The 27,828-nt window shown below is 43.3% G+C and overlaps 1 protein-coding gene across 1 annotated transcript in view; it reads right to left on the bottom strand.

Annotated features, from left to right (window-relative positions):
* Positions 1-1,193: 1,193 nt before the first annotated feature.
* Positions 1,194-27,828, bottom strand: part of BANK1 (B cell scaffold protein with ankyrin repeats 1) — a 172,865-nt gene continuing 146,230 nt past the window's right edge. The window contains exons 8-17 of the mRNA XM_081924246.1: positions 27,270-27,378; positions 24,469-24,792; positions 21,564-21,827; positions 13,539-13,607; positions 9,812-9,990; positions 7,390-7,453; positions 5,914-5,943; positions 4,977-5,047; positions 3,874-3,925; positions 1,194-1,639 (exon numbers count right to left, since the gene is read on the bottom strand). Coding sequence (XP_081780372.1) covers positions 3,914-3,925; positions 4,977-5,047; positions 5,914-5,943; positions 7,390-7,453; positions 9,812-9,990; positions 13,539-13,607; positions 21,564-21,827; positions 24,469-24,792; positions 27,270-27,378 — 1,122 coding nt within the window. The 3' untranslated portion in view covers positions 1,194-1,639; positions 3,874-3,913. The remainder of the gene's footprint in view (positions 1,640-3,873; positions 3,926-4,976; positions 5,048-5,913; positions 5,944-7,389; positions 7,454-9,811; positions 9,991-13,538; positions 13,608-21,563; positions 21,828-24,468; positions 24,793-27,269; positions 27,379-27,828) is intronic.

The raw sequence follows: 27,828 nt of genomic DNA, 5'->3' as shown, positions 1-27,828 counted from the left end.
GATGGCACTTTGAAATAGGTTTCTGAGGACCTTGGAAGCCCCTTTCAAAGCGCTATATTATATATATATTTTTTTATATATAATTTTTTTATTAGGGCTTTTTTCATACAAATACATATAGAACAAACAACATTCGTTTTTTATAACATCTTTTCATTCTGCTATGGACTCCCTCACGTCTTCTGCTTCCACTTACATCATTAAAAATAAAACTTTTCCAAGCAAATTATCGTTTTGTTTGTAAACCTAGATCCAATAAATTTAGTTAATCTCATATATAAAATATAATTTAATGGTAGACAGTTGTTTCTACTCTGGCATCTTTGTTAACATTCCGCCAAATTGTAATACTTTTGTAAGTAAGTCTTAAATTTCTTCCAGTCTTCTTCAACCCTCTCCTCTCCCAGGTCTCGGATTCTGCCAGTCATCTCGGCTAGCTGCATATAGTCCATCAGCTGCATCTGCCAGTCTTCCAGTGTGGGTAGATCTTGAGTCTTCCAGTTCTTAGCAATCAGTATCCTTGCTGCCGTTGTTGCATACATAAAGAATGTTCTGTCATTCTTTAACACGTTCTGGCCGACAATACCCAGGAGGAAGGCCTCTGGTTTCTTAGTGAAGGTATACTTAAATACCTTTTTCAGCTCATTATATATCATTTCCCAGAAGGCCTTCACTTTAGGGCAGGTCCACCAGAGGTGAAAGAATGTTCCTTCGTTTTCCTTGCATTTCCAACATTTATTATCAGACGAATGGTATATTTTAGCCAACTTAACTGGGGTCATGTACCATCTATATATCATTTTCATTACATTTTCCTTCAGAGCATTACATGCAGTGAAGTTCAGCCCGGTGGTCCACAACCTTTCCCAGTCTTCAAACATAATGTTATGCCCAATATCCTGCGCCCACTTTATCATTGCTGATTTAACCAATTCGTCTTGTGTATTCCATTTCAGCAGCAAATTATACATTTTTGACAATACTTTAGTCTTAGGTTCTAACAGTTCTGTTTCCAGCTTCGATCTCTCCACCTGGAACCCTAACTTTTTATCATTCTTGAACACTTCTTTAATCTGAGCATAGTGTAACCAGTCTCGCACTTTATCTTTCATTTTCTCTAAACTCTGCAATTTCCAATTGTCTCCATCTTTTTCCAATATTTCCCCATACTTTGGCCAGTTGGCCTCCAAAGCGTTATATTATAGAGCACTTTGCATCGGTCTTTGCAGGAGCTGCTGATCAGCTGATTGGTGGTGCCTGCAAACCCCCTTTTGTCTGAAGCAGGGTTCTACCTGCTCCACTCCCCATGCCTTATATGGTGTCAGGTGTAGGTTAGGTGGGTGTGGCTTGGCCGAAAGTGCCCTGTTGGCTAAGTGGGGGATGCCTGGCAAGCCTCAAGAGGCCTGAGGGCTGGAGGTTCCCCAGCAGAATGAAAGCAGCATTTGTTTTGCCCCTGTTAATTTGTTTGCAGAATTCACCGAAACAAAGGCAAGAGGAACATTTGAAAAGGAGGCCTGTTGGGTGGGGACTTTTGCTTATCCAGTCTTCAAGGCTCAACTTTGTGCAGCAGAGTTTGCTGAAACAAGGATCATCTCTTGGTGATGCAGAATGATCACTGCAAGGGGTCCAACAATCTGCTCTAAAGAGAATGGTGAAAAAGACACAATTACTGGACAAACTGTTACCAGGCCAGCATATAAGAATAAAACAAAGCTTTCAATGCTTAGCTTCCCACCCCCACTCAGTAATAGAATTTGCTGAAAACCTCAATGGCAAGTTTGTCTGCATGGATTTCTAATTCCTGTCTTGCTCCTTTAAGCTGATGAGAAGTGAGATTTCCCCGCTAGGTTCTGCTAAAAATACCCAAAAATGCATATTATATTCTTTATTATATGTACTGTTATATATATAATATTATGCTGTGCGACATAAACTCAGAGCATGGGATGTGTTCTCAGGTTCTAGACTATTGCTATTTTGGAGTGGGATGCAAGCACATACCAGGAAATTCTAATTGCACAATTATAGCTGAGGGGTGGTCTTGTGCAACAAACCTGCTTCCTCAAAAGACTGGACTTTTTGTGATAACAGATGTGGTGGTAAAATGTCCTGGAGAGTGTGGGATAGCAGTTGCTCTCATGCCAAGCCATCTCACCTCCATGCAAACAAAGTAGAACAAATGTTTATTCAGGCGAGAATGTTGCTTAATCTCCGGGGCACACAAATCAGAATGAAGGCAGAATAAATAGGTCCTTTGGAAGCACCCTTAAACTGTTGCTGATTCTTTGGGTTAGCATTAGAAACATAGATAAATATGGGGGTGCAAAATATCTAGACCTTTAAATATAAGGCTGTCAACTAACAGCTCAAAATTTGTAGGAAAGAAGCACTCAGCATAAAAACTTCTATATTTTCTCCCTTGTGTGGTCAAATCTAATAACTTATATCTCTCGGGATGTTTACCTGATGGAATAATGAATGTAGAAAAGAAATAATTAGAGAATGAGACACAGGTAGCAGGACTAATAATTTAAAACAACACCCCTTTGATGCAATGTACAGTGGCAGGGAGGAGAAAGCTATTTTAAAAAGGAAGAAGAATTCCTGCAGAATGGAATAATGAGATGCCCCAAGTAAGAAGGTCATCCTCATTAAGAAGACCATGGGAAAAATTTTGCTGGAGGGGAAGACAATGGTAGCTAAGATATGTAAGGCACAGCTATTAAATGACAGCTAATGCATCCTGCACTGATCAGATAGTTAATTAATGTTTCAGCCATTCTCAGAATTCCAAACCTTTGAAATTCTGGAACACAATAGAGTTTAACCCATTGGTGGGCTGAAAATACAGCCATGTAAAAGGACACTGATACCCACACATGTACTATAGTGGCCCTGAAGCAGCTAGTACAGTGGTACCTCGAGTTACAGACGCTTCAAGTTACAGATGCTTCAGGTTACAGACTCCGCTAACCCAGAAATAGTACCTCGGGTTAAGAACTTTGCTTCAGGATGAGAACAGAAATTGCATAGCAACGGCGCGGTGGCAGCAGGAGGCCTCATTAGCTAAAGCGATGCTTCAGGTTAAGAACAGTTTCAGGTTAAGAATGGACCTCCAGAATGAATTAAGTTCTTAACCTGAGGTACTACTGTAATTTATACGGACGCCTATTTTCCTTTATTGAATCAGGTTTACCTTATTATTACCTTAATACCACCACCAAGCAAATTTCCTTTCAGTAGCAGAACTGAGCCCATGTTTTCTTTTTCACACAAAATTCCAACTCTGGGTTTACCCCGGGCATACTTTATGTAAGAAAATAAGAGGAGCCCATCTGCTGGATTAGTCCAATGGCTTGTCTAGTCCAGCCTCCTGTCCTGACAGTGGCCAACCAGATGCCATGAGAAGCCCCAAAGCAGGAACTGCCTGCAACATCACCCGCCCCACTTGTCACCCCCAGCAAATAGCATCCACAGGCTTACTGCCTATAGCAGCAGAGGGAGAACTTAGCTTTTCTTTGTTTCAACCACCCAGTTAGGGAAGGGGAACCTTTTTATTGCTAAATAATTTGGAGCCAGAGAACCGTGTTCTCTTTCTCATTTTGTCTGTCTTGGTTATTTTACTGTACCCTGTTTTGATAACTTCTGGCTGCGACGTGGCTTAGAAGTCTGAAATACAAAGTAAAATAATAAAAGAAGTCTACTGAAAATGGCTCTGATCTTCTGCCTGCCCCTGCCTTAAACATTTCAAATATCCAGCAAGCGTTAAATAAAGTAAAGGAAAGAAGCTGGATTATTAATGAAAATGAACCAAAGAAGCATAGGGAGTTAAGCGATGTCCGTTTGCAAAGTGTGTTGTATATATGCCATTACCTCTGTTATCAGGAGACGCCTGCTCTTTCCCTGGTGGATTTCAAAGCAGAGTCTGAAATAACACATGATGTTCATGAACACTGTTAAGGATCTGGAAGTGGTAGCTATTGACATAATAAACTTTTTAATAAAAATTTAAAACCAAACAAGCATCTGGCATATGCCCCAGTGACTTGTTACTGTTGGATTTCCTATGTGGGTCTGCCTATGAAAAGCTTACAGGAGTGGTCCAGAATGGGACTGCCAAGCAACATGGAGCACACCTTTCCAATTTTGGAGCATGGGGGTGTGGGTAAAAAAGCTGCGGGACAAAACCCACCACCAAATTTCAGGGGCAGGGGCAAAATTTGGAGGAGGATAAAGCTTACTGCTACTACTTGAGCATCTCTAAATGGTTGCTGGGTGGAAGCTGCCTGTCCTCCTTTCTCCGTAATGATGCTATGACATTAAATATAATTGCTTTAGAAGAGCGGGGTGGGGACCTGGACAAGGAAAGCACAAGAGGGGAGTGCTTTCTTCATGTCATCACAGGATTTAAGTGTGGCCATTCTGCAATACCCCTTCATGGATCACTGCCTTGTCATGGCAAAGGGGCTTGAATAACCCCAATAAGCTATGATCTATGCTGTGCAGGGCCACCCAAGACAGACAGGTCATAGCCAAGAGTTTAGACTAAATGTGATCCACCTGGAGAATGAACTGGCAAACCACTCTAGTATTTTGCCAAGAAAACTCCATTGGCCTTAAAAATTAGAAGCTTTGAGAAGAAAGTAAGAGTTTCCAAGGCATGCTCTGGTTAATGGGGTCACGGAGAGTCGAACATGACTAAGACGACTAAACAACAGATTCTGCAATAAATGCTCATATGGAAGAGGCCATTGGAGGTATACAGTAAATGTTACGTGGGGGCACAGAATGATGTTTTGAGGTCTGACATCAGCATGGCATTTATTTTCAGCAGTTCCTAATTGACTGTAGGACATTCATTCCAACATATTATCATTTAACGATCGATATGGGGAAACATATGCTTCAGAATCAGCACTTCTGAAATTTAATTTCAGAACTAAAACACACAATTTTGGGGAAATCTTGATACATACCTGCTTTGGAAATGGATGGGTGTACACAATGCCTTCAGCACTAAGACTTGCTTTTCGTCTCGCCACGGGAACTATCAAAATAAGAAAAGGCTTGCAACTTTTAGCGTCAAGCTGGTTTGGAGCTGTTTGGTACTGATATATTTGTCTTACAGCAGGCAATCCAATTAAGATAAGAGTCTAGCATACACAAGGTTTAAAGCCTTACATAATATGGGCCTTGTCTACTTGAAGGAAGGCTTCCTCCCATAGATCTTTTCTTATGAAAAGAGATCTCCTGAAGGTGCCCTCTTCTGAACACCTCTGCTGTCAAAAGAACAGCCCCAAGACTACCTTAGGTGTGGTACCCTTGTTGTTGAGCTCTTTGCCATGGAAGGGACACATGAATACCAGCTTTGCTAGAGGGTGGTTCAGGGGGACATTTGCATAAGACCCCAGACCTGCTGCCTGTTCTCCTCCCCTTTTTAATTAACAAATGACACCATATCATTCCAAGAGTGCATTACTGGAGGGAAGAGCTCAATTAATTTGCAATGATGGATAAACGAATGAGAGAAAGAGAAGGAAGAAGATGTCCCATGACCTTCCCTGGTATTGCCCCCCACCCTGAAGTTTACTAAGGTTATGTACCACACTTAAAACTGACCAGTCCTTTTTTGAGGGCCGGGGGGGGGCATTATCAAACTTTACCCATCTCAAATTTGGCAAAATGGAGGTGGGTGGAAAATCTTTGGCTCAGTGCTAAAACAAACAAACAAACAAACAAACAAACAAACAAACAAACTGCTTTCTTGTGACGGTAGTCACCAGAACAATGAGTACCAGCACCACCTCTATTTTTTTTTTACCAAAAAAATACTATTCAGTAGATGCCTATTCAGGAGGCACCTTGTAGACTGGCTGTAGGCATGATTTATGAGGTAAAGGTATTGGAACTTACCATCTGGATGGTGAATAATGGTGATTTTGTCTGTTAGAAAGAAAAGTAAGCCAAAATGTGGTTACAACAACTGGTAAAGTGTTTTTTTTTTAGTCCAGTCTTCCCCCAAGTGCCATTTGATCTGCATTCATAGAATTGTGAGCATAGATCTACCTCAGAATTTCATATTTTCCCCCATTATTCAGGGATGAGGAGCCTGAAATCCTTCAGCTCCTGTCATCCCTGATCATTAGCCCTGCTGGATGGGGATGTTGGGAACTGGTGTCCAATGATACTTAAAGGGCTCTGCATCCCTGCACTGTGGTCTTATCTACACTAGTGTGGCACTGAAAGTGGAAATTAGTGTATCAGGATTGGGCCAATATATCCATTTTGGTTTCTCTCACTTTCTCCTTTTCCCTAATTTTAAATCAAGTTCTCCACACTTCTACATTAGTTTGAAAATTGGTTGGTTTTTTTAAAAAGTCCTCATGAACATTTATCAGCATTTTTGTGTGAATTCTAATATGTACATTTTTTTGTATGCAGTTCCCCCCAATTTGAATGCAGTTTCCCATAATGTAATGCTTTTTGGTACATTATGTTCACTAATACGTACACTCATATGCATGCTTTGCACTAGTATATGCGTTTTTGTACACATTGCTTGGCTGGAGAACTGCATTGCAAAATTCAGAGACGTGTGGCTTTCAAAGGATGGCTGTGTTTTGGTTCTCATATTCTTTCAGAAAGTGTGAACTAGTTAAGTTCATCTTGAAATGAAAACAAAGTTAAACTCTTTCTAGTGGGAGGCTGGGTAAGAGAAAGGTCCCACAGGCATACAAATGCCCTTCCCATGGAAAAAAACCAAACACTTTTCATGTTGAAAAAGGCAGAGTGTATTCTTTCACAGTCTCTTACCAACCCCGGACTAAAGAAGGCGAGGGATGCAGAGTACTGTGAATCACCTCTAAAGTGATCACTGCTATTCCTTCTCCTGTCTGGGAGCAACCATAGAAAGCTTCCCTCCAGCCCTCTCCATGTTTCTGCCAACCTTTCTGTAGTGCTTGCTTTTTGTTGATGAGTTGTGGCAACTAAGACACAAACTGGAGTAGTTCAGGGCAGGGATTGTTCGGCCCCTGACAACTCTCTATAACTTGTTAGGGAGGCCTGATTCAAACTTTGAGCATCCCTGGTATAAACAGAGGATTTCCTGGTCCAAAAACACTGAATTGCTGTTCAAAACACGTTTCTTGATTCCATCGCCTATAATTTTGGCATTCCACACAGCTGCTCATAATTACTATTATGAATCATTTTGTGTTCTTCTATGGGAAGGCAGGTCTCCGCATTTGACAAATCGTCACAAAACTATGGAGAAGCCTATCAAAATCTTTCCATGGGCTTCACTAGTCTTTGGTTCAGGCCTTGAAATATATATATATATATACAGTTCCCTTCTGCAGCTTATTGAAATGCTAGTTAAATGTAATTTACCATACGTGCTTTCCTCCTCCGGTCTTTTTCTGATAATAGAGTCTCTGAGCTGGCGTATTTTTTCCTTAAGTAAGAAACAAACACACAAACAACAACAAAAATCAATAGCTGCAGTTGATTGTTAAAAATAATGAATGAGTAGCTGGAGGAGTTGGGCTTTTTAGTATTCTGCACACTTAAGCTTCCTAGCACAGGAAATCATTTTAAAAGACATTGGGGTGCGGAATCTCTCTCTCTCTCTCTGTGTGCTTTAAAAGAGAATTTTGGTAGAGTTATGATGCATAAAGATCTCTGGAAAGTTTTCTCTAAGAGCAAATGCAATATCTCCACAGCTGCCTCCCACTCCCTCAAGAGGCAATAATTGCCATCCATATGGGCAGCTACCTTGAATTTCATGGCCAAAGTAAGAAAGAAGTATTTGTAACCACCCAAGAAGCAATGAGTTATTAGGAAGAACCTGTTCAGCTTTGTTCTGTCAACTTTAGTTTTGCTGCCCAATCACTCCAGTTGTCTCAAAGAAGGACAAGTCAAGTCTTCTCATAATGGTTCGGGTGTTATGCTAAACCATGGCTTGAATCTGGCTTGTTTCCAACCAGAGTTAACATTAACCATAGCTTGTCTGTTTGGACAATGATGGAAAATCAATTGCAGCTATGTGAACTCTCAATATTTTCAGGGCTCTTTAAATCCAGCTAATTTCTTTGAACACTCAAATGCAAATGGTGAGGTGGACTCCAGAAAGAAACTTCTGCAATATTACATATATTACAAATAAACTAAGAGAGTCAATGTAGGTGGTGCAGCAATTGTGGCCAAACCCTCACCCACACTCATTAAGAACATTGCAAAATCCCACATAAAAATCCAATCCAGATGTTGCACTTTTGGTCTAATAAACTATGCTTTAACAGATGGGGAATGAGCCCTGTGCCCATGTACTCTTGTCGCTCTCCTCCCTTTAATCTTTTAAGGGCCTAGCTTTAGTGAAAACATGATTGTTCCTTAAACCAACTTTCCCATAACATTCAAACAAGGACACTGTAAAAATTGGAGACTTATTTGAGGGATTTTTCTGTCACTTCCTGTTTGGCATTACCATCACTAGTATGGTCACTCTGAAAATCAGCCCAATATATTCTCCTAATATACACACTTTTGCAAGCAATTTTCCATAGTGTCATGCATTTTTTAGGATATTTGCACCAATGTATGCATTTTATGCAACATTTTGCATGGTAGACATATTTTTGTACACATTACTGGGTGGCAGAACAACACTGCAAAATTTGGATAACTGCAAAATTTGAAGGATGGTTGAATTTCTGCTTGCACATTGTATGGAAAGTGTGAATTAGCTAGCTTTGCCTTTGAATGTGAATTGACTCAAATTTCTCCTAGACCCCTAACTATGAGAAACACATGTGGATGTGGTCATTAAAAATGCATGCATGTCATGAAAGTCCTAAGATTTGATTTGTATCCTGGCTATATGTAGAACTATTCACAGGAGTGTGGCAGGTCAGTGGCAGAATTGCCTGCTTTGCCTGCAGATGATCCCAGGTTCAGTTCATGGCATCTCCAGAAAAACAGATCAGGTGGCAAGGGATGGAAAGGTCTCTGCCTGTCAGGTTTTGGGGAAGTGGCTTCCTCCCTCCCTTTGGCCGTGGATAAGCAGAACAAAGCGAAGAGAGTCTCTTACCATTTAAAGATATTTTAGTTATCACAGTGAAAGAACCAAGAGTTCTTTCATTGTTCTGCATGGGACAATGACAATAAAGATATCATATATCGTAAAGAGTCCATTCTCAAAGTAAAGGTGCTCCCGATTAAGGTTTCCACCTACTTCGCCCCTCGTCACCCTCGTCACTTCCTTGTCTTGCAACCTGATCTTGCAACCACTATGCCTTCTATGTAGCTACCTTATCTAATCTCTTTGACCTTGGACTGAGCGGCTGGACACATTCCAGCGAACCAGAGTCTGTCAACTCTCTTTTTCTTAGTTCTTCTTCCCCTAGCTGTTCCCCACTCAACTCTGCCCACCTCTGCAAACTCTGCAAACCACTGCTCCAAATCTATACTGCTCTGCTGCTCTTGTGCAGCTTCAGGATCCTGGTCAGGGGAAGGGGGAGGCTCCCACCATTCCTCATCAGAGCAGCACTCCTCAGCCTGGTCTCTGACACTGCCTGAGATCCTGGAGGGATGCTGACAGCCAGAGAAGATAATACTGGATCTCATGGACAAAGCGACTGGCTTGGCACAAGGAAGCTCCCTATGTGTCTAACACTGGTACACCCAACTCAGGTTTGAAAACACACAACACAGGAGAAGAAGGAAAATGTGAAACCCACTAAAACTGCAGAGATATTTTGATAAACATAGCAGCTAGCTTGTAACCACCACACAAAATACACGAGGCTTCTACCTGCTGGGTCGCTTCTAATCCACTTCTGTGATTCTGCCATTCTTTAAATTTCTCCAGAGCTTCATCCACAGAAAGTACCCCCTTCTTCACCTGCTCCTGCAATAGGATGAGCTCTTCTTGCCTCAATGGGATGCTTGGCTTGACGGTGCTGTATGTGGTCCTCTCACCTTGAGCTTTATCTTCAGGGAGCAAATGCAAACATTCAGGACAGAAGCAAAAACCCTTTCTGAGCTGCATATATGTTAGAAATCTAGATTTCTGAAGCAGAGAAAATGGACAGCCTAAGTGCAATTACTAGATACCTTTTCAGTGTGGTGTAGTGGTAAAATGATATAATGGTTATCATATCAGACTAGGGGTGGGAAGACACTGTTTAGTTGCCTAGGCTAATTTCACTATATTTCAGCCACACAGGGTTGTTGAGAGGATGCAAATGGAAGGGGGTGACCCACCTTTAGCCCCCCTGGAAGAAAGGCAAGATATAAAGGAAATAAATGCATAAATCCAAACGGTAAAGGTCTCAATGATGGGGGGAAGATGTTGCTTCACCCCGATTCCTTAGAGACACCAGAACATTTAGCTTATTTTCCTTGGTCAGCTTTTGTATTATCAGAGCTTTGCCACAACTCCCATTAAGACAGGGATAGGGAAACTGTAATTTTCCAGATGATAGTGGACTCCAGCTCCCATTAGCCCCAGCATGGTCAATGGTGAGGAATGATGGAAGTTGCTGACATACAAAATTTGGATAACTGCATATCTCCCATCCCTGTACCAAGAGATGAGTAACAGGTAGACCTTTCCCAAGGACCTTGTGTGGTGTAGTGGTTAAGAGCAGTAGTCTCGTAATCTGGGGAACCGGGTTCGCGTCTCCGCTCCTCCACATGCAGCTGCTGGGTGACCTTGGGCTAGTCACACTCTTTGAAGTCTCTCAGCCCCACTCACCTCACAGAGTGTTTGTTGTGGGGGAGGAAGGGAAAGGAGAATGTTAGCCACTTCGAGACTCCTTCGGGTAGTGACAAAGCGGGATATCAAATCCAAACTCTTCTTCTCTTCTTCTCCCCTACCTGCTAGGTCAGATTTGAATCTGGATCCCAATTGGAATATCAATAACTTTTAAGCTCCAGGATTAAATTCTATGTTGATAAATGAGACGAGTGCTGTCAGGGATTCCAATATCTAGCTGTGATGAGGGTTTCATCCTGGTACACAAAGCATTCACATTCATGGCCATTTGCCTGATTAATTCACTCTGTTGAATTTAGTTGTCGTTGGAGTTCCTTTTGTGAGACAGCACTGTACCATTAACTAATTATGAAACTCAAGAAAGGAATCACTGACACATGACATTAAGGCCAGGCCCTTTGGTTCATAAGCAAAGACAGGAAATCTAGCACTACCAAGATAGCTTTCCACAGCAACCAGTGTGCACACCACACTTTCCTGAAGACAAACTCTGTGTCATACTGAATTATCTCTATACTAGAGCTGTACACCATTGTTGTTGTTGTTGTTTAGTTGTGTCCAACTCTTCATGACCCCATGGACCAGAGCAAGCCAGGCACTCCTGTCTTCCACTGCCTCCCGCAGTTTGGTCAAACTCATGCTGGTAGCTTCAAAAACACTGTCCTATGCAATATTTTTCTTTACAGCATTGGACTGTATACAGCTTAAAGCAGCTCGACATCCACTTGAGTCGGTGCTGGGAAGGTAAAATAGGTTGGCCAGGAAACTCACTTGCATTACAGTTGCCTGGCCTTCACTGTATTCCGCATGGATGAAGATCAGACATTCAGTTTGCAATCATATGTGAGGTGTAAGCTGCATTGCACACAGTGGAACTTACTTTGGAGGAAAAATATATGGGGTTGTGCTGCCTGACAACTGAAGGATGATGTGCCAAAACTCCCCATGGAAGTGACCTCGAAACACGTCAGAAGTGCTGGTTCAATTAATAGCATGAGGGCCAATTAATGATTAGATAGGAACCCTGTAGTAGTAAGCTGGTGATGATGAGCTCTGACTAATTTTCTGTAGAATAACATGGTACCTCCTCCGTCATGTTAATGCTTCCTTCTTGTGTGAGGGCTCTTTTGTGGTACCTCAACCAACAATATATGGATCCTCATTTTATTGTCTTGTACCAATGAAAAGCTTTAAAAGACCAACATTCTGATTTGCAGTTTTTATTGTACCCGGTGGGCTACATGTAGCATGGTAGCATGGAGAATCTGGCCAGCCTATTAAAAATGCATTTATTTCAGCAGGTGATTGATGCTTAGAAATTATTTGAACTTGTAGAGCAGTAACCTTGGACATTGGTGCACCAGCAGCGTCAATAATACCGATATTTAATCATCTCCTAGGAAAATGTTATAATGCCGCTTGAAGGTTACAGTAAACTCACTGCTCATAAAAATGGAACAAACAGTCAGGAATTCTCTTTTCATTGATTAAATGGCTATGAACACAGTGGTGTCCTAAACAGGGCACAAGATAATATGCTGACCGCCAACTCTACATATTTGCTCAAAAGAAAGTCCCAGTGGTCTGAACTGGAGGTTTCCCCTTGCTAATTGTGCATAGCTCTGTATCCTTAAATTTTTGTCATGTCCGCGAGTGCTGCTGTGGGTTAAACCACAGAGCCTAGGACGTGCCGATCAGAAGGTTGGTGGTTCAAATCCCTGTGATGGGGTGAGCTCCCGTTGCTCAGTCCCTGCTCCTGCCAACCTAGCAGTTTGAAAGCACGTCAAAGTGCAAGTAGATAAATAGGTACCACTCCAGCGGGAACCTAAACGGTGTTTCCGTGCGCTGCTCTGGTTCGCCAGAAGCGGCTTAGTCATGCTGGCCACATGACCTGGAACCTGTACGCCGGCTCCCTCGGCCAATAAAGTGAAATGAGTGCCGCTACCCCAGAGTCGGTCACAACTGGACCTAATGGTCAGGGGTCCCTTTACTTTTACCCAATAAAGGAAGTTATAAAAACTAAACTGCACCCACTTGCAAACTTCTAATTCTCTGAGTTAGAACTTAAGACCTGAGCTTGGAGGTCAGTAGAGTTGCAAAGCACAGCTCCTGACTGAGAACTATACCACGGGAGGCTCCCTTTTCTAATGCCTTGCAAGTAGAAAAGTAGTAGATCAAGCATAGCATTCTTTCCAACAGTGTTATTTCTGGTGGGGAGCACTAAAACAAGCCCTGAAATGGGATGTTCCACGGAAAAGGAGGCAGCGGGACTGAGCCAGTCTGGGATCTGCTGGATCCTGCACCAGTCTTGCTGTCATCAGATGATGGTGTCAGGCTTGATCTGGACCTGATCTCTGTACCAGTTATTCTGCCCTTCCCTTCCACTGTTTCTCCTCTGAGTGGCTGGGCTGTGGCTCTGGCATTGGTCCTGTCTCTCGAGAAAGCCCTGCCAGCTGGTTGGATTGTGCCCTAAGTCTCAATCTAGCTCCCTAACTGCCACATTTGCCCTGCGATTGCTACCATTGGCAGCACAGCCTGGCAAAGAACAGTAAGAAATGAGAAAGGACTGTAGAAGAATAGATGCATTTAACATCCAGTCCTAGACTGACAATGTAAACTTACCCTGCCACAAGTTGTGTCAGGGAACCAGCAAACAGGAGGTTTTTTTTGCAGAATGTTGCATTGGGTTATTATACTGCCATGAACAGCCTCTCTGGACCATATATATATATGGATATATAAATCAACAAAATCATCATACCTGGTTTTCTGGCAGCGCACAGCAACTTCGCATTACCAGCATGAGTTCTGGTTGCCTTCTGCTGAAAAACTACACGAAAAGGAAATTAGGAAATGAAAGATGGCAGCAGAATAAGTATGGTGATTACTTTTCGGAACTCCAATGCCTCACAAGAGCATCCAAGGACCTTGAAAACAGATTATAAGGAAATAGCATGAGCTCTCACAGTGTCGATGGGCATTATTTTGGAATACTTCTGGGTAGAGGCAAATTCAGAAGTGCAGTATCTATCTCTTCACGATGCTCACAGCCATGCCTCCTCACAGCCACACCCCCTCAAAGTCACACCCCTACTAAGATTATACAAGCGTCTTAGATTATACAATAATCTCATAATCATACAATAATAATAATAATAATTAGGGATGCATTGTAATGCAGATCTCTCTGTGTTGCCTTTCAGATAGATCTACTATTTTCTGTGTGAATGATTTGGAGTGTTCCAATATATTTTTTTCAGAGCAGCTTAAGTCGCCTTTTCCTTGAAGTTCCTTTGTCCATAACAAAACTTGCACACCATTCTCTTCAAACTGAAGCACCTCCCTGCAGCCTTGCTCTCCCCTTCCTGGTCCAGCTCTCCGCTGGCCCAGACCACACTTGGCACACATGGTAGGAAGCTTGGTTGTGTCAACAAATAGAGAGGACATATCCATCAATCTGCTGATTTATCTCAATTTCTCATTTCTCAAATCTGAAGTTCAGTTCTCCACATTTTCTCACCAGGATGTGATTTCTTTTTACACATATATAAGTCCTCGTGATAATCCATCAGCATTCTAGCAGGAATGTTTCCCACAAGACACCCATTTTTGTATGCAGTGGTTTAGTGGTTAGAGTGCTGGGCTCAAATTCCCACTCAGGTCTCTGAGGTCAGCAAACTTTTTCAGCAGGGGGCCGGTCCACTGTCCCTCAGACCTTGTGGGGGGCCAGACTATATTTTCTTTTTTCTTTTGAACGAATTCCTTTGCCCCACAAATAACCCAGAGATGCATTTTAAATAAAAGGACTCCTTCTACTCTTGTAAAAACATGCGGATTCCCAGACCATCTGTGGGCTGGATTTAGAAGGCGATTGGGCCTGATCTGGCCCTCGGGCCTTAAGTTTTCCTACCCATGGCCTACCCTAATGTACACATTTTTCTATTTGCTGTTTGGTTGGAGAAGTGTGCTGCAATTTTGGCAGGAAATTTTGCTTATGCTCAGGGAGTGGGGCAGGGCAGCAATGAGGTTAAGGTGAACCAATGGGAGTGCCAGGCTGTCTCCACCAATGTATCCGGCATTGCCTGGACCATATTGCTGTGCTGCCCGCATCAACCCAGTATGTGGCACAGCCACTACTGCCAGGTGACAGGCTCCACAGTGCCACCCCACCAATATGGCCACTCCTGCAATGCCTTCATGTTTCACGCCCGTCTAGTGTCAACTGCTGGCGGCAAAGGGGTCAGGGTTTGAAGAGAATTCTACCCTACCCAATGGATGTTAAGTCATGGACAGGCCAAATGTTAATGGCCAAGGGCAGGAAAGTGAAGAGCGTGTCCTCTAACAAATTACCCAAAGAGAAAATAAATTGGGTCCAGGACAGGGATACATTCAACAATGTCCCTGATTGGGAAGTACTTTAACTGATAGGCCTGGGTATTTCTGCTGAGTTTTGCAATGCCACAGCAATGAAATAAATGGAATTACTTCTCCAGCTGTTCAAAGTCAAATTGCTAGAACCACTTTACATTCAGCGTCTTGCTGAAAATCATTTTCAGCTGGCAACAAACACTCTGAGTGGGCGAGGTAAGAGAAAATAAATTATTCCCTTTTTTTGGACGGAATTAGGAAAACACGCAACTAAACTGCAACACAGCAGGCACACGGGCATGCTATGATTTGAGGAGAAAACAGTGAAGAAACATGTTGACATTTCTCACAACACTTAACAAGCCAAGGCACCCGATTTTGGCAATGATAAACTGGAGCACATCCAGTGGATGGACAGCATATTGAAGGTCTGGAAACTTAAGTCCTATGAGGAATAGGTGAAAGAGCTGGGTATGTTTCACCCGGAGAAGAGATGATTAAGGAAATCATGGCTGGATTGCCCCATAGAGGATGGAGCAGACTTATTCTCTCTCTGTGAGATCTTGTGGCCTCTGTGAGATTCTGCAAGAATTCAATGAGTTCTTGTGAGATTTCAGCAGGATCTTGCCAGAAGCTGCTGATACTTCACTAGGGGTTGAAGTGGTGGGATGAGTGAGGTGCCCACAGGAGTGCCACCTCTTCCGCTGCCCAAGATGGCTGTTTCACCCTGTCTCATGGGCAAGCGGACCCTGCTCTTGCTCCACAGAGGACCTATGGGTGGAAATGGGTGGAAGCTGTTTGGCAGTGGAACATACTGCCCAAGAGCTGAGGATCTTTCATCCACTGGAGATACTTAAGCGGCTGATGGATGACTATCTGTTAGGGGTGTGTAGTTTTATCTTGGGTTGTACATTCTTTATTGATAAGGGGCTTGGACTAGATGAACCATAGAATCACAGATTTGTACAGTTGGACGTTACACCTGGTCATCTAGTCCAACCCCCTGCAATGCAGGAATCTCCGTTAAAGCATCCATGACAGATGCTTAAATCTCTGCTTAAAAAATTCCAATGAGTACAAACTTCCAAAGGAGTTTGTTCCACTGCCAAACAGCTCTTACTGTCAGAAAGTTCTTCATGATGTTTAGTCAGAATCTCATTTCTTGTAACTGGAAGCCATTGGTTTAGGTCCTACCCAAGTTTGCTCCATCTTCCATGTGACAACCTGTTAGATATTTGAAGATTTCTATCAAATCTCTCCTCAGTCTTCTCTTTTCTGGGACAAAGATATCCAACTCCCTCAACTCTAAGGCTTGGTTTCCAGACCCTTAATCATCTTGGTTGTCATCCTTTGCACACATTCCAACTTGTCAATATTCTCCTTTAACTGTGGTGGCTAGAACTGGACACAATACTCCAGGTGTGCTCTGACTAAGGCAGAATTGAGTGGTACTATTACTTCCCTTGAACAGTTGATGCAACCTAGAATAAAATTCCCCCTTTTTTTGCTGCTGCTGCTGCTGCATCACACTGTTGACTCATGTTGAGCTTGTGGTCTACTAAAACCTTGAGATCCTTTTCACATGTACTTCTTGCAAGCAAGGGTTTGTATGGAGCTGGTTCTTCCTGCCTCTATTGAAATTCATTTTGTAGTTTCGGCCCAGTTCTCCATTCTGTTAAGATCATACTGGATCCCAGGGCCTTGGACAAAACCCTGTGGCACCCCACTTTTCACTTTTTCCCCTAGGATGATGTGAACAACCAACTACAAATCCACTTTGTATGGAGAAAAACCTGGGTTTAATCCCCAGCATCTCCAGGTAGGATTTGAAGAGAGCCATGCTTGAAAGCCTGGAGAGTCACTGCCAACGCTGAACTAGATGGACCAATGGTGTGGTTCAGTGTAAGACAACTTCCTATGGCTGTGGAGGCAGATGGGGGCAGTCATCTGCAGCTTTCCATTGACTCCAATGAAACTTGATGGTAGAACTGATCTTTGAGCAAGCACAGGTCCTGCTGGACTCATTCTGGTTCCCAGTACATAAGCACCTGCTTTTCTAATGGTGGAGTGATTATTGTATATTGATTCTGTGCAGAATTGCTTTGGGAATAATGTACTGAAAAGGGACATTGATGAGATGGTTTCAAATGATATCGTGAACCAAAGCAAGAAAGAGCTATAGAGACTACATTCAGAAAACATTAACTTTTGTGAATTCAGTTCCTTCTCTCTGATCTTATTTTCTAAGCTTTCACTATCTAATGTAGGATGTTGAGGCAGCAAAAAACTGATTTGCTCCATTGGAAGCACCACCTGTTATGACAAAAGCCCTCAAATATCATTGATGACATTATACAAGTCTTGTTGACTTGAAGGAAACACTCGATGTGAATGAAACAACATTAAGGGAAATTGTGCTTTGAATGAGAATGTGCTTGCTATCAGACCATCAAAATAAAACTGCAGTTCTAGCAAGAACTCAGGCTGGTGGGTGGAAGGTTAAGAGATGTGCCCCTGAAATACATTGCATCCCAACAAATAAAGCTGAATGCCAATGAATGGGCCAGTGAAGGCAGACTCAGAGACTGGGTTAAGTTGTTCAATCTGCTTATTTTTGCTGCTTATTTTAATGCTGCAGAAACGCTAGCAACATGGTTCCATTTACTATGAAGACACCATTGCTGCACAATGTAGCTCTCCCTTTACCACCAGTTGGACTGGTGAGGGGCCCCTCTGAGCCACTGGGGACCACCAGTCACTGCTGGGCTGGGGCAAGTGATGACCCCAGGCCTGCATATAAGCCTGTATTGGCCACTTACGTTTTCCCTTCATTGCCTAATAGCAGCTATAGTGTGGTGGCTTGGAGTGATTTGCTAACGGAATTGTCATGGTGGCAGGAGAAGAGTTAGCCCCTCCCATGGCTGCTTTTGCCAAAACAATTTTTTTAAAAAGTTGATGGGGGATGCATTCACACATATTCAATGTAGTACCTAGTTTTGCTTTGAGGCTGCATTTTTTGTACAGTTACTTGAGAATAAGCTCTGTTTCTATTATTATTATTATTATTATTATTATTATTATTATTATTATTATTTACATACCACCATATACCCTGGCGTCTCAGGGCAGTTCATAGAATAAAATCAAAATATAAAACCACAAAATACATAATCAGAATAAAAAACAACCCATAACCCCCCCAACACACATTTTAAAAGGGCATTGAATGTCAATCAAATCAACCAAAGGCCTGGTTAAAAAGGAACGTTTTGGCTTGGCACCTAAAGATGTATAATGAAGGTGCCAGGTGAACTTCCCTGGGGAGAGCATTCCACAGATGGAGAGCTACTGCACAGAAGTCCTGTTCTTGTGTTGCCACCCTCCGGACCTCTTGAGGAGGAGGCACACGAAGAAGGGCCTCAGAAGATGATCTCAGGGTCTGGGTAGGTTCATATGAAATGAGGCAGTCCTTGAGGTATTGCGGTCCTGAGCCTTTTAAGTCTTTATAGGTCAAAACCAGCACTTTGAATCAGGGCCTGGAAACTAATCTGCAGCCAGTGCAGTTGGGCCGGGATCGGTGTAATATGCTCAAACCGTCTTGCTCCAGTGAGGAACTTGGCCTCTGAAATCTGCACCAGCTGAAGTTTCTGAACCAACTTCAGAGGCAGCCCTACATATAACACATTGCAGTAATCTAACCTTGAGGTTACCAAAGCATAAACAACAGTAGTTGGGCTATCCCTGTCCAGATAGGGGCGTAGCTGGGCCACCAGCCAATGCTGCTGGAAGGCACACCAGGCCACTGAGGCCACCTGAACCTCAAGCAACAGCAAAGGATCCAGGAGTGCCCCCAAGCTATGAACCTGCTCCTTCAGAGGAAGTGTAACCCCATCTGAAGCAGGCAATCTCCCACCCATCCGGTCTAGGGAACCACCCACTAACCCACCCTCAGTCTTATCTGGATTGAGTTTCAGTTTGTTGGCTCTCATCTAGTCAATTACTGAGGCAAGACACTGGTCCAGAACTTCCACTGCCTCATCTGCAGATGTAAAGGAGAAATAGAGCTGAGTGTCATCAGCATACTGCTGACAACATACTCCAAACCTCCAGATAACCCCACCCAGAAGTTTCATGTAGATGTTAAACAACGTAGGGGGTAGGATTGAGCCCTGTGTAACCCCATATTGAAGGTTCCACGGGGCTGAACCCCCCCCCCAAGTAACACCCTCTGGGAGTGACCATTCAAGTAGGACTGGGACCACGTCAAAGCGGTGCCACCCACTCCTAGTTCGGAGAGTTGCTCCAGAAGGATACCATGGTTGATGGTATCAAAAGCCGCTGAGAAGTGTTTGGATTTAGATTTGATATCCCGCTTTATCACTACCTGAAGGAGTGCACTGCTAACATTCTCCTTTCCCTTCCTCCCCCACAACAAACACTCTGTGAGGTGAGTGGGGCCGAGAGACTTCAAAGAAGTGTGACTGGCCCAAGGTCACCCAGCAGCTGCATGTGGAGGAGCGGAGACGCGAACCCGGTTCCCCAGATTACGAGTCTACCGCTCTTAACCACTACACCACACTGGAGAAGTTGAGAAGAATTAACAGGGACATGTTTCCCTTGTCTCTCTCTTGACAGAGGTCATCATACATAGTGGAACTTACTTCTGAAGAAGCATTCACAGGTTTGCAATGCACATCCCATGGAAAGCAACAAGACTTTACTGTAAAGTATGTTGACTACTGGAATGTGTTTGTGTGGCAAATCAAAGAGGGGCAGGGAATTACAACAGCGCTAAGCAGGCTTCTTCCTTGGCAGTCTTATCCAGGGATGCCAATGAGTCAGCAGGCACAGAGACTGAAGTATCCCCCTTAGGCCTGAGGCAATTCTCTAAGGTCAGAGCTGAACTACATGGCAGATCACTGTAAGCAAAACTGCACCTGTCTCTGTGGTTAAGCTGTGCTAACTTCAGTCTCCTGGGCGGATGATCCTGTGCCTTTAATGAGCACAAACCTTTTGCTATGTGCTACGAAACAAAATGCTCTCATGCATTTATTTAACAGTTATTCTGACATTGTGTAATTGGAAGCATATTGAAATAACCTGGTGAGGAATATTAAGAAGCCAAGGAACAGGAAGGAAGCGCGTCGAGAGTGCACGCCATCTGGACATAAAGCCATTTGGCACGACGGCGTGGCTTCGTCCTGATGAAATTTTCCTATGTTACTGAATATTTATCTGAGTATAGATGGTGCAATGATTGAGGGCAGGGGGAGGTGTGTACGGAGTAAGAAATAGATCCCACTCTTTCTTGAAGGGGACAACATGTTTTGCAATGTGCACCTGATATTATTGCAAATTGAACTAAACATTGGTGGGGAAACATTTCCCTGCTTTAACCATTTTTGTATGTGTAGCCTTGCTGGCTGGGGATGATGGGAATTATAATCCCAAACACCAAGACGACACCAGGCTGAGAAAGCTTGATCTCAGCTTACTCCATTTCCTGAACTGAGACATTTAGTCTTCAACTGTTCATTGCCTTTTGCTAGCTAATTATGCATAAATGACAGCCTTGAGATAACTACCACCCCCAGATTCACCGCCAAACTCCTCGTTAAATGAGAATCTGTTTACAGATCATCCGCTGATGTTTTCAGTGCAAAAAAGAAAAGAAAAAAAGCTTTCTCCCAAAGGCCTTGTGAAGTGTAGCTCCTTAAGTGAGCTAGGAATATCCAGTTAATGATTCTTAACATGGTCTATATGGTGCCTCTGGCACCAAATCATGACAGTTAAACTGGTATAAAACTGATGTAAGTACCTTAGAAGTTCTCAGGGGTCTTTAAAAATAAAATAAAATTAAGAAACATTATTCAACTTGCTTGTTTCCAGTCTGCACTGATGCTTTCGCTTTTCCTGTTCCTCAAGGGCAGGATTGCCACTGCAGCAAATCAATGCTGTTGTGTCACGTTGCAAACCTCCCTGTGATCTTTGGATGAAGGACAGTATGTAAATGTAATAAATAATAATAATAACGCCTGGATTCTAGCATTGGGTACTCTACTTTATGGGTGGACTCCTGATAGGCACTTAATGGCGCCTGTGGCTGGTCTGAATAGAGTTTAAAAAGCAGAGTTAACCAAAAATGCTTTGGTGCCTGAATCTTACTTCATCACTGGCAACAGGACAATATCCTGAGCAGGCGTTAAGGGACACATAGCTCTGCCTTCCAACCCATACTAACTCTTTATCCACTAACAAAACCATAATATTTAAGTTTTTTATGTGTCGTGTTTTTCTGCAAAGAGCTGAACATGAATGTACAAAGAATGTTAGACTGAGATTATTCTGTATATTTACAACAGATATTCGCTGGGCATTAATGGAACTTTAGGGAAAGTGAATGGCAAACAAAAGTTACCTTGTGCTATATAAGGAGTGCTCTCCTCTTTTGTGGGTGCAAACAAAGGACGAGGTGCAGGCGCTGGTGGCCGGTTCATAATAAAGGACCTGCCACCTTTTCTTCGCTCTTTGTTGTCGTTGTCAAAAATGATATCGTACACACCATCATCCACAAGAGCAGAGCTGTATGGATCTTCCTCTTCTGATTTCTCAGATTCACCTTCTTCTTTCTCCTTCTCATGTAACTCATCGGTTTTCTTTTGTTCTTTCTCTGCTTCCCATTCTACAAAACACGCACAACAGCAACATCATTATCCAGACTCCTGGGTTTCCAGGGCGAATGAAAACACCACCATACGCCTGTTAAAATAAGCCTTAGTAAAAATCTTTGCACGTTGCATACAAAGACCATGTATACCTCTATAAATTGGACAGCTCAAAATCACATTTATTCCCTTAAGACCACAGTTGCCTGCCATTTCTATTAGAGGCGAAATGGCCTTTTAAAAACAATACAAATTCATCGGGATGAACTCTTGTAAACTGCTATATAAATGCTAAAAAAAGTATTATGGGCTCCTTATAATTGTGTAATCTGGAGAGGTGTCTGTCTCGCTTTAAGCTCAAGAGTAGTGAGGATGTTAGACAGTACGAAAAACACGGTCATTGCTGGGTACTTAAGGACTTTTGGGAAACACAAATTTGCCTAAAAATTGCACATATTTTGCACTGTTGACATAGAAATTCTGCAAAAACCATTCACAGTAAGCCCAGATTCAGAACTGCAGGGGTGGGGGGACATCATGGGAGAAGCGTAGCTCTGACTGAGTGAAAAAGAACCAACAGATAAGATGCAAGAAGGGTTGTGCATGTACAGTAAAAAACACACAGTGGTACAGTGTACAGTGGTACCTTGGGTTACGTACTTAATTCGTTTCAGAGGTCCGTTCTTAACCTGAAACTGTTCTTATCCTGAAGCACCACTTTAGCTAATGGGGCCTCCCGCTGCCGCCACACTGCCGTGGTGTAATTTCTGTTCTCATCCTGAAGCAAAGTTCTTAACCCGAGGTTTTACTGTTGTTAGCCGCTCTGAGCCCAGCTTTGGCTGGGGAGGGCGGGATATAAATAAAATTTATTATTATTATTACTGTTACTATTTCTGGGTTAGCGGAGTCTGTAACCTGAAGCATCTGTAACCTGAAGCATATGTAACCTGAGGTACCACTATACTAGGGAAGGCTGTTTTAGGAAATGGCTATTACAGGAGAATTAAAAGAAATGCTTCATACACACAAGGACTTTTCACACACTACACAGCCATTTGTTGTCTCTACACATTTTGTCCTGCTCTGGAGAGTAGGGTTCGAACCAGTGGCTTCTAGTAACAAGAAAGGAGATTCTGACCAAACACCAGGAAAAACTTTCTGACAGTAAGAGCTGTTCAACAGTGGAGCAGTCTCCCTCAGGAGGTTGTGGACTCTCCTTCCTTGGAGGTTTTTATGCAGACGTTGGATGGCCATCTCTCATGGATGCTTTAGCTGAGATTCCTGCATTGCAGGGGGTTGGACTAGATGACCCTTAGGGTCCCTTCCAACTCTACAATTCTATGATTCTATGTACAAGTGTTTGTGTGAAAAAAGCTCCAGGTGCCCATTCATACAGTTCAGCTACTGCATACACAGCAACGCGGATAGTAAACCCATTGAATGCAGAGATATTTCCTCATGACTGCTACAATCAGAGATATTTCCTCGATGACTGTTAACGAAAGGCAAATTAAAACAGAGAGCATTGGAGAAAAACAAGTGTGGCATCCTGTGTTTCATATGAAGAAGAGCCCCTTCCCAACTTGCCATTATTATTATTATTATTATTATTATTATTATTATTATTATTATTATTATTATCTCTACTATGTTAGCACTCTGACCTCCCAGCTTCCACAGGGGGCACTCATGCCACTGGCAAACAAAGGATGGCAGCGGTGGGTTGACTCCAGGTTGCTCTGCAGCTCTTCTCCTGCAGTACCTGCAGCAAATGACTCTCTAAAGAATGTGGATGGATGACTCATTACAGTTTCTCTTTGAAAAAGAAACGATCGCACCCCCCCCAAAGATGAAACCAACCTAATGCTTCACAGAAACACAGCGCAATTAAACTGAAAGATTCATACAGAAAGTGCTTCAGAGGGATTCGGCTTCATCCCCAGGATATTAACTGGCACTGCCTGGAGTTAGTGCGCACGTCTGCCTGCTTAGAGACACGTCCGTGATGCAATAGAATTATTCATGTGTGGCGCCGCCATGTGCCAGTTTGGCGGGCCGACGAGCCATTCCAAACCCTTTCCAATAAATCCTTTGATCGCTTCTCCCCTCCTCTGCCGGCTGCTCTTGTGGGAACAGTGGCACTTCAAGGGCACAGCCACGCAAAAGGTGATTTGGCAAGAGAGCAATATCTTTATCATGGGCGGCAGCACCCACCATATTTTATGGCAGTTAAAAAACCCCCAGACTATTTTGTCACAACACTTTGCACATTTCTATGCTCCATAGTTATTTTGGTTTATGTGAACCAGTTATACCTGTATCTATATCCAGATCCAATATTGATAGGGCTGGTTCAGGTGAGATTTTCTACAATAGCAGGGGTCAGCAAACTTTTTCAGCAGGGGGCCGGTCCGCTGTCCCTCAGACCTTGTGGGGGGCCAGACTATATTTTGAGGGGGGAAATGAACAAATTCCTATGCCCCACAACTAACACTGCAGTTACTGCAGGTCTTTGAATGCTGGTGCCATGTGCTCATGGTAATCTGTTCTCATCACCAGCAACAGGCAGCATAAAATGGCTGCACGGAAATATCTAGATTAATTAAATAAATACTGCAAATATTTTGGGAGAATTTGTTTGCTTTCATGACTCCGTACCTTTGGTCCAGTTGAAAACCCCATCTTGTCTTGCGGTGGTAAGTGGGATTCGAGGCGGCAAAGGTGGCCTCTCAGGGTAGACCACATCTTTGCTTCTTCCTTTAGGAGCCTCCTCCTCCTCCTCCTCCTCCTCCTCCTCCTCCTCCTCCTCCTCCTCCTCCTCACTTGAGCATTGTGGATTTTCCCCTAATTTATTTTCTTCTTCTTCTCCTCCTGTTTTAGCCTTTCTTTCCTTTTCATCTCCATCACCAACCATTCTCGAGTCCTTCTGGATTTTCCAGCAGGCTCCAGGCTGTTCTCTTGGGTTTGGCCTGGCGGCTAATGCTGGGGAGGACATATTATCATTATTTCATTTTAAAATACAGTATGCCATCTGGAAGCATTTCATATTTCACAGATTTCCACTGAAGCAACGGCAGCACTGCTTATAAAACTTTCATGAACTAATACAGTGGAAAAGCTGACACATGTATAACTCCAGTGAAAAAGCACCTAAAATATTTATTAAATGAATGGTGGAGGTTTTCATTAGATTTTGTAACTTTCCTGCGTAACATATTCATGCGTGTGATAATGTTAGGCTTTCTCCAAATGGTGGTGGAAACCCAGAACTGTGTCTGCTCCCCTTCGTGCGCGCCCCCACTCTGAGCTCAAATTGCTCGATTATGAATGCAGCACAGCACATAGGAGTGAGTCGAGCAGGCTATAACTTATGCAGCTGTATGGGGTTATATATTTTTAATAGACTGTGACTCGCCAGCTTATCATTTGGCATTCTTTAACATGGAGTAAATGTTGCCCTTAGGAGAAGAAATGCTAGAATTGCTGCAAAGATGGTCCTTTAATGGGTTTGTGAGGCCCTGGTGTCTCACTGAGCACACATATAAAGGATGAAGCCATCCAGGGTAGTGGGGAAGGCAAATGGCTTCCACATAGTTGCTGTTTTTTAGATACGGTCTCTATTTTGGATGAATTGATGCCCCTCGTGCATTCCATTTGCTTGCAGCTGCAGTTAACAATGCCTCCACCCATTGATAGCTGAACTGCCGACATCTGAGGCTGGGATATGACCCAGCTACTTGGCACTGGCTTCATTTGAGAGGTCTGGCCGACTACCAACAGTGGCAAAACTAAGGGTCATTATAAAGATATAATAAAGTGGCTCCCCACCACCCATGAACCACTTGAAAATGGCTATGAGTCTTGGTAGACCTATGCCTGTTTGTAGCATAGATGCTGTATGCTTTTTAACTGCATTTTATTGCTGGGAGAGATCATCAGGGGGTTTGGGCTGGGCGTTCATCAATATGCGGATGATACCCAGCTCTACCTCTCTTTTAAATCAGAACCAGTCTTGTGTGAGTGTCTGGAGGCAGTTGGAGGATGGATGGCAGCTAACAGATTGAGGTTGAATCCTGACAAGACAGAAGTACTGTTCTTGGGAGACAGGGGGCGGGCTGGTGTGGAGGACTCCCTGGTCCTGAATGGGGTAACTGTGCCCCCGAAGGACAAGGGACACAGCCTAGGAATCATTTTGGATTCACAGCTGTCCATGGAGGTGCAGGTCAATTCTGTGTCCAGGGCAGCTGTCTACCAGCTCCATCTGGTAAGCAGGCTGAGACCCTACCTGCCCGCAGACTGTCTCGCCAGAGTGGTGCATGCTCTAGTTATCTCCCGCTTGGACTACTGCAATGCATTCTATGTGGGGCTACCTTTGAAACAATTAATCCAGAATGTGGCAGCTAGACTGGTGACTGGGAGTGGCTGCCGAGACCATATAACACTGGTCCTGAGAGATCTGCATTGGTTTCCAGTATGTTTCCAAGCACAATTCAAAGTGTCAGTGCTGACCTTTAAAACCCTAAACAGCCTCGGTCCTGTACACCTGAAGAAGTGTCTCCACCTCCATTGTTCAGCCCAGACACTGTGGTCCAGCAATGAGGGCCTTCTGGCGGTTCCCTCACTGTGTGTGAGAAGTGAGGTTGCAGGGAACCAGGCAGAGGGCCTTCTTGGTAGTGGCACCTGCCCTGGGGAACACTCTGCCATCAGATGTTAAAGCAATAAGTAACTATCTTACTTTTAAAAGAATTCTGAAGGGACATCTGTTTAGGGAAGTTTTTAATGTTTAATGCTGTATTGCGTTTTAATATTCAGCTGGGAGCCACCCAGAGTGGCCAGGGAAACCCAGCCAGATGGGCAGGGTATAAATAATATATTATTATTATTATTATATTATTCTTTTTACTTCTTATATTCTGTCTTACAGTATCACAAATCAAATTCCATTGAATTCAGATGGTAGGGGTTCTTCACAGACCACCCGAAGTGGGTGAGCCTTTGGGAATTCCTGGGGAGCTGGTGAGGACTGGCTGCCAGGGACATGGACTTCCTGACAGCTGTTTTGACAATGCAGTGCAGTGAGGAACTTAGGTTAGTCCAAAGGAGGGACTGGTACCAGCCTCCTTTTGCTACATAGCCAAAGGTGCTCCTTTCTAGACTCAGATAAGGAGCTATGGTCTTCAAGACGGCCACTGGAGTGCCTGTGGAGTCCTGGTGCTTGTGTGCAGTTTAGGGCAATGGATGCTAGTGGTAAAACACCAGGAATACCAGAGGATGGAGTGTGCTCAAGGGGAGAAGAAAATGGTTAATGGCAAAAAGCTAATGTGCTTTAAATTCACTAAGGTAGAAGCTGCTCACAAAACTGTAGGTCTTCCCTGTGGATGTATACATTAGGACATATAAATTTATATTGTCACCGTGGAGAAGAAGCAGTGTTGGAGATCTCTATACCAGAAACGTACAAAGTCCATTGCAGAGAGATTCTGAGCTCATCATCACCACGTAAGTGTCATCTACTGTCTCGACTTCTTCCTCCTCCTGATTGTTGCTTTCCTTGCTGTCTTCTTTTATCTGGGAGGGAAAAGATCAAACAGTGCTCAGTAGCAGGAGTGTCCATCAGGGTTTCAGTGCAGGCCATAGAGCACAGTTCTGGAGCCAGCCATGCAGATATCCCATCTGGTCCCCTACTTTCTGCAGAACTGGTTTCCCTCTGAATGAGCTTTTCCTTAGAAACATCTGCTTCAACACAATCCAGTTCTGTAAAAAGCGTAAGAGGAGACAAAGGAACACAGGGAGAAAACTTAAAAGTTGACCCCCTAATTGCAATAAGTTAAAGCTGACAACTTGTTGGCATGTTTGCACAGGAATTAATCAGCTCTTTTTGTGTGTGTGTTGGTTTGTTTTGCAAGCAACACTAAGCATAGACCACAGCAAAAATCCAAAGAGCTATTTTAGGAGTGCCCAAGCATACCTGGTACAGCAGAACTTCTATTTGATAAACATAAGCCCTAAGATCCCTTT

Source organism: Podarcis melisellensis, assembly GCF_964234715.1.
Source record: "Podarcis melisellensis genome assembly, chromosome: 9".
NCBI classification, from domain to species: domain Eukaryota; kingdom Metazoa; phylum Chordata; class Lepidosauria; order Squamata; family Lacertidae; genus Podarcis; species Podarcis melisellensis.
The sequence above is the reverse complement of the archived record's forward strand: the minus strand, read 5'-3'. Positions and strand labels throughout refer to the sequence as shown.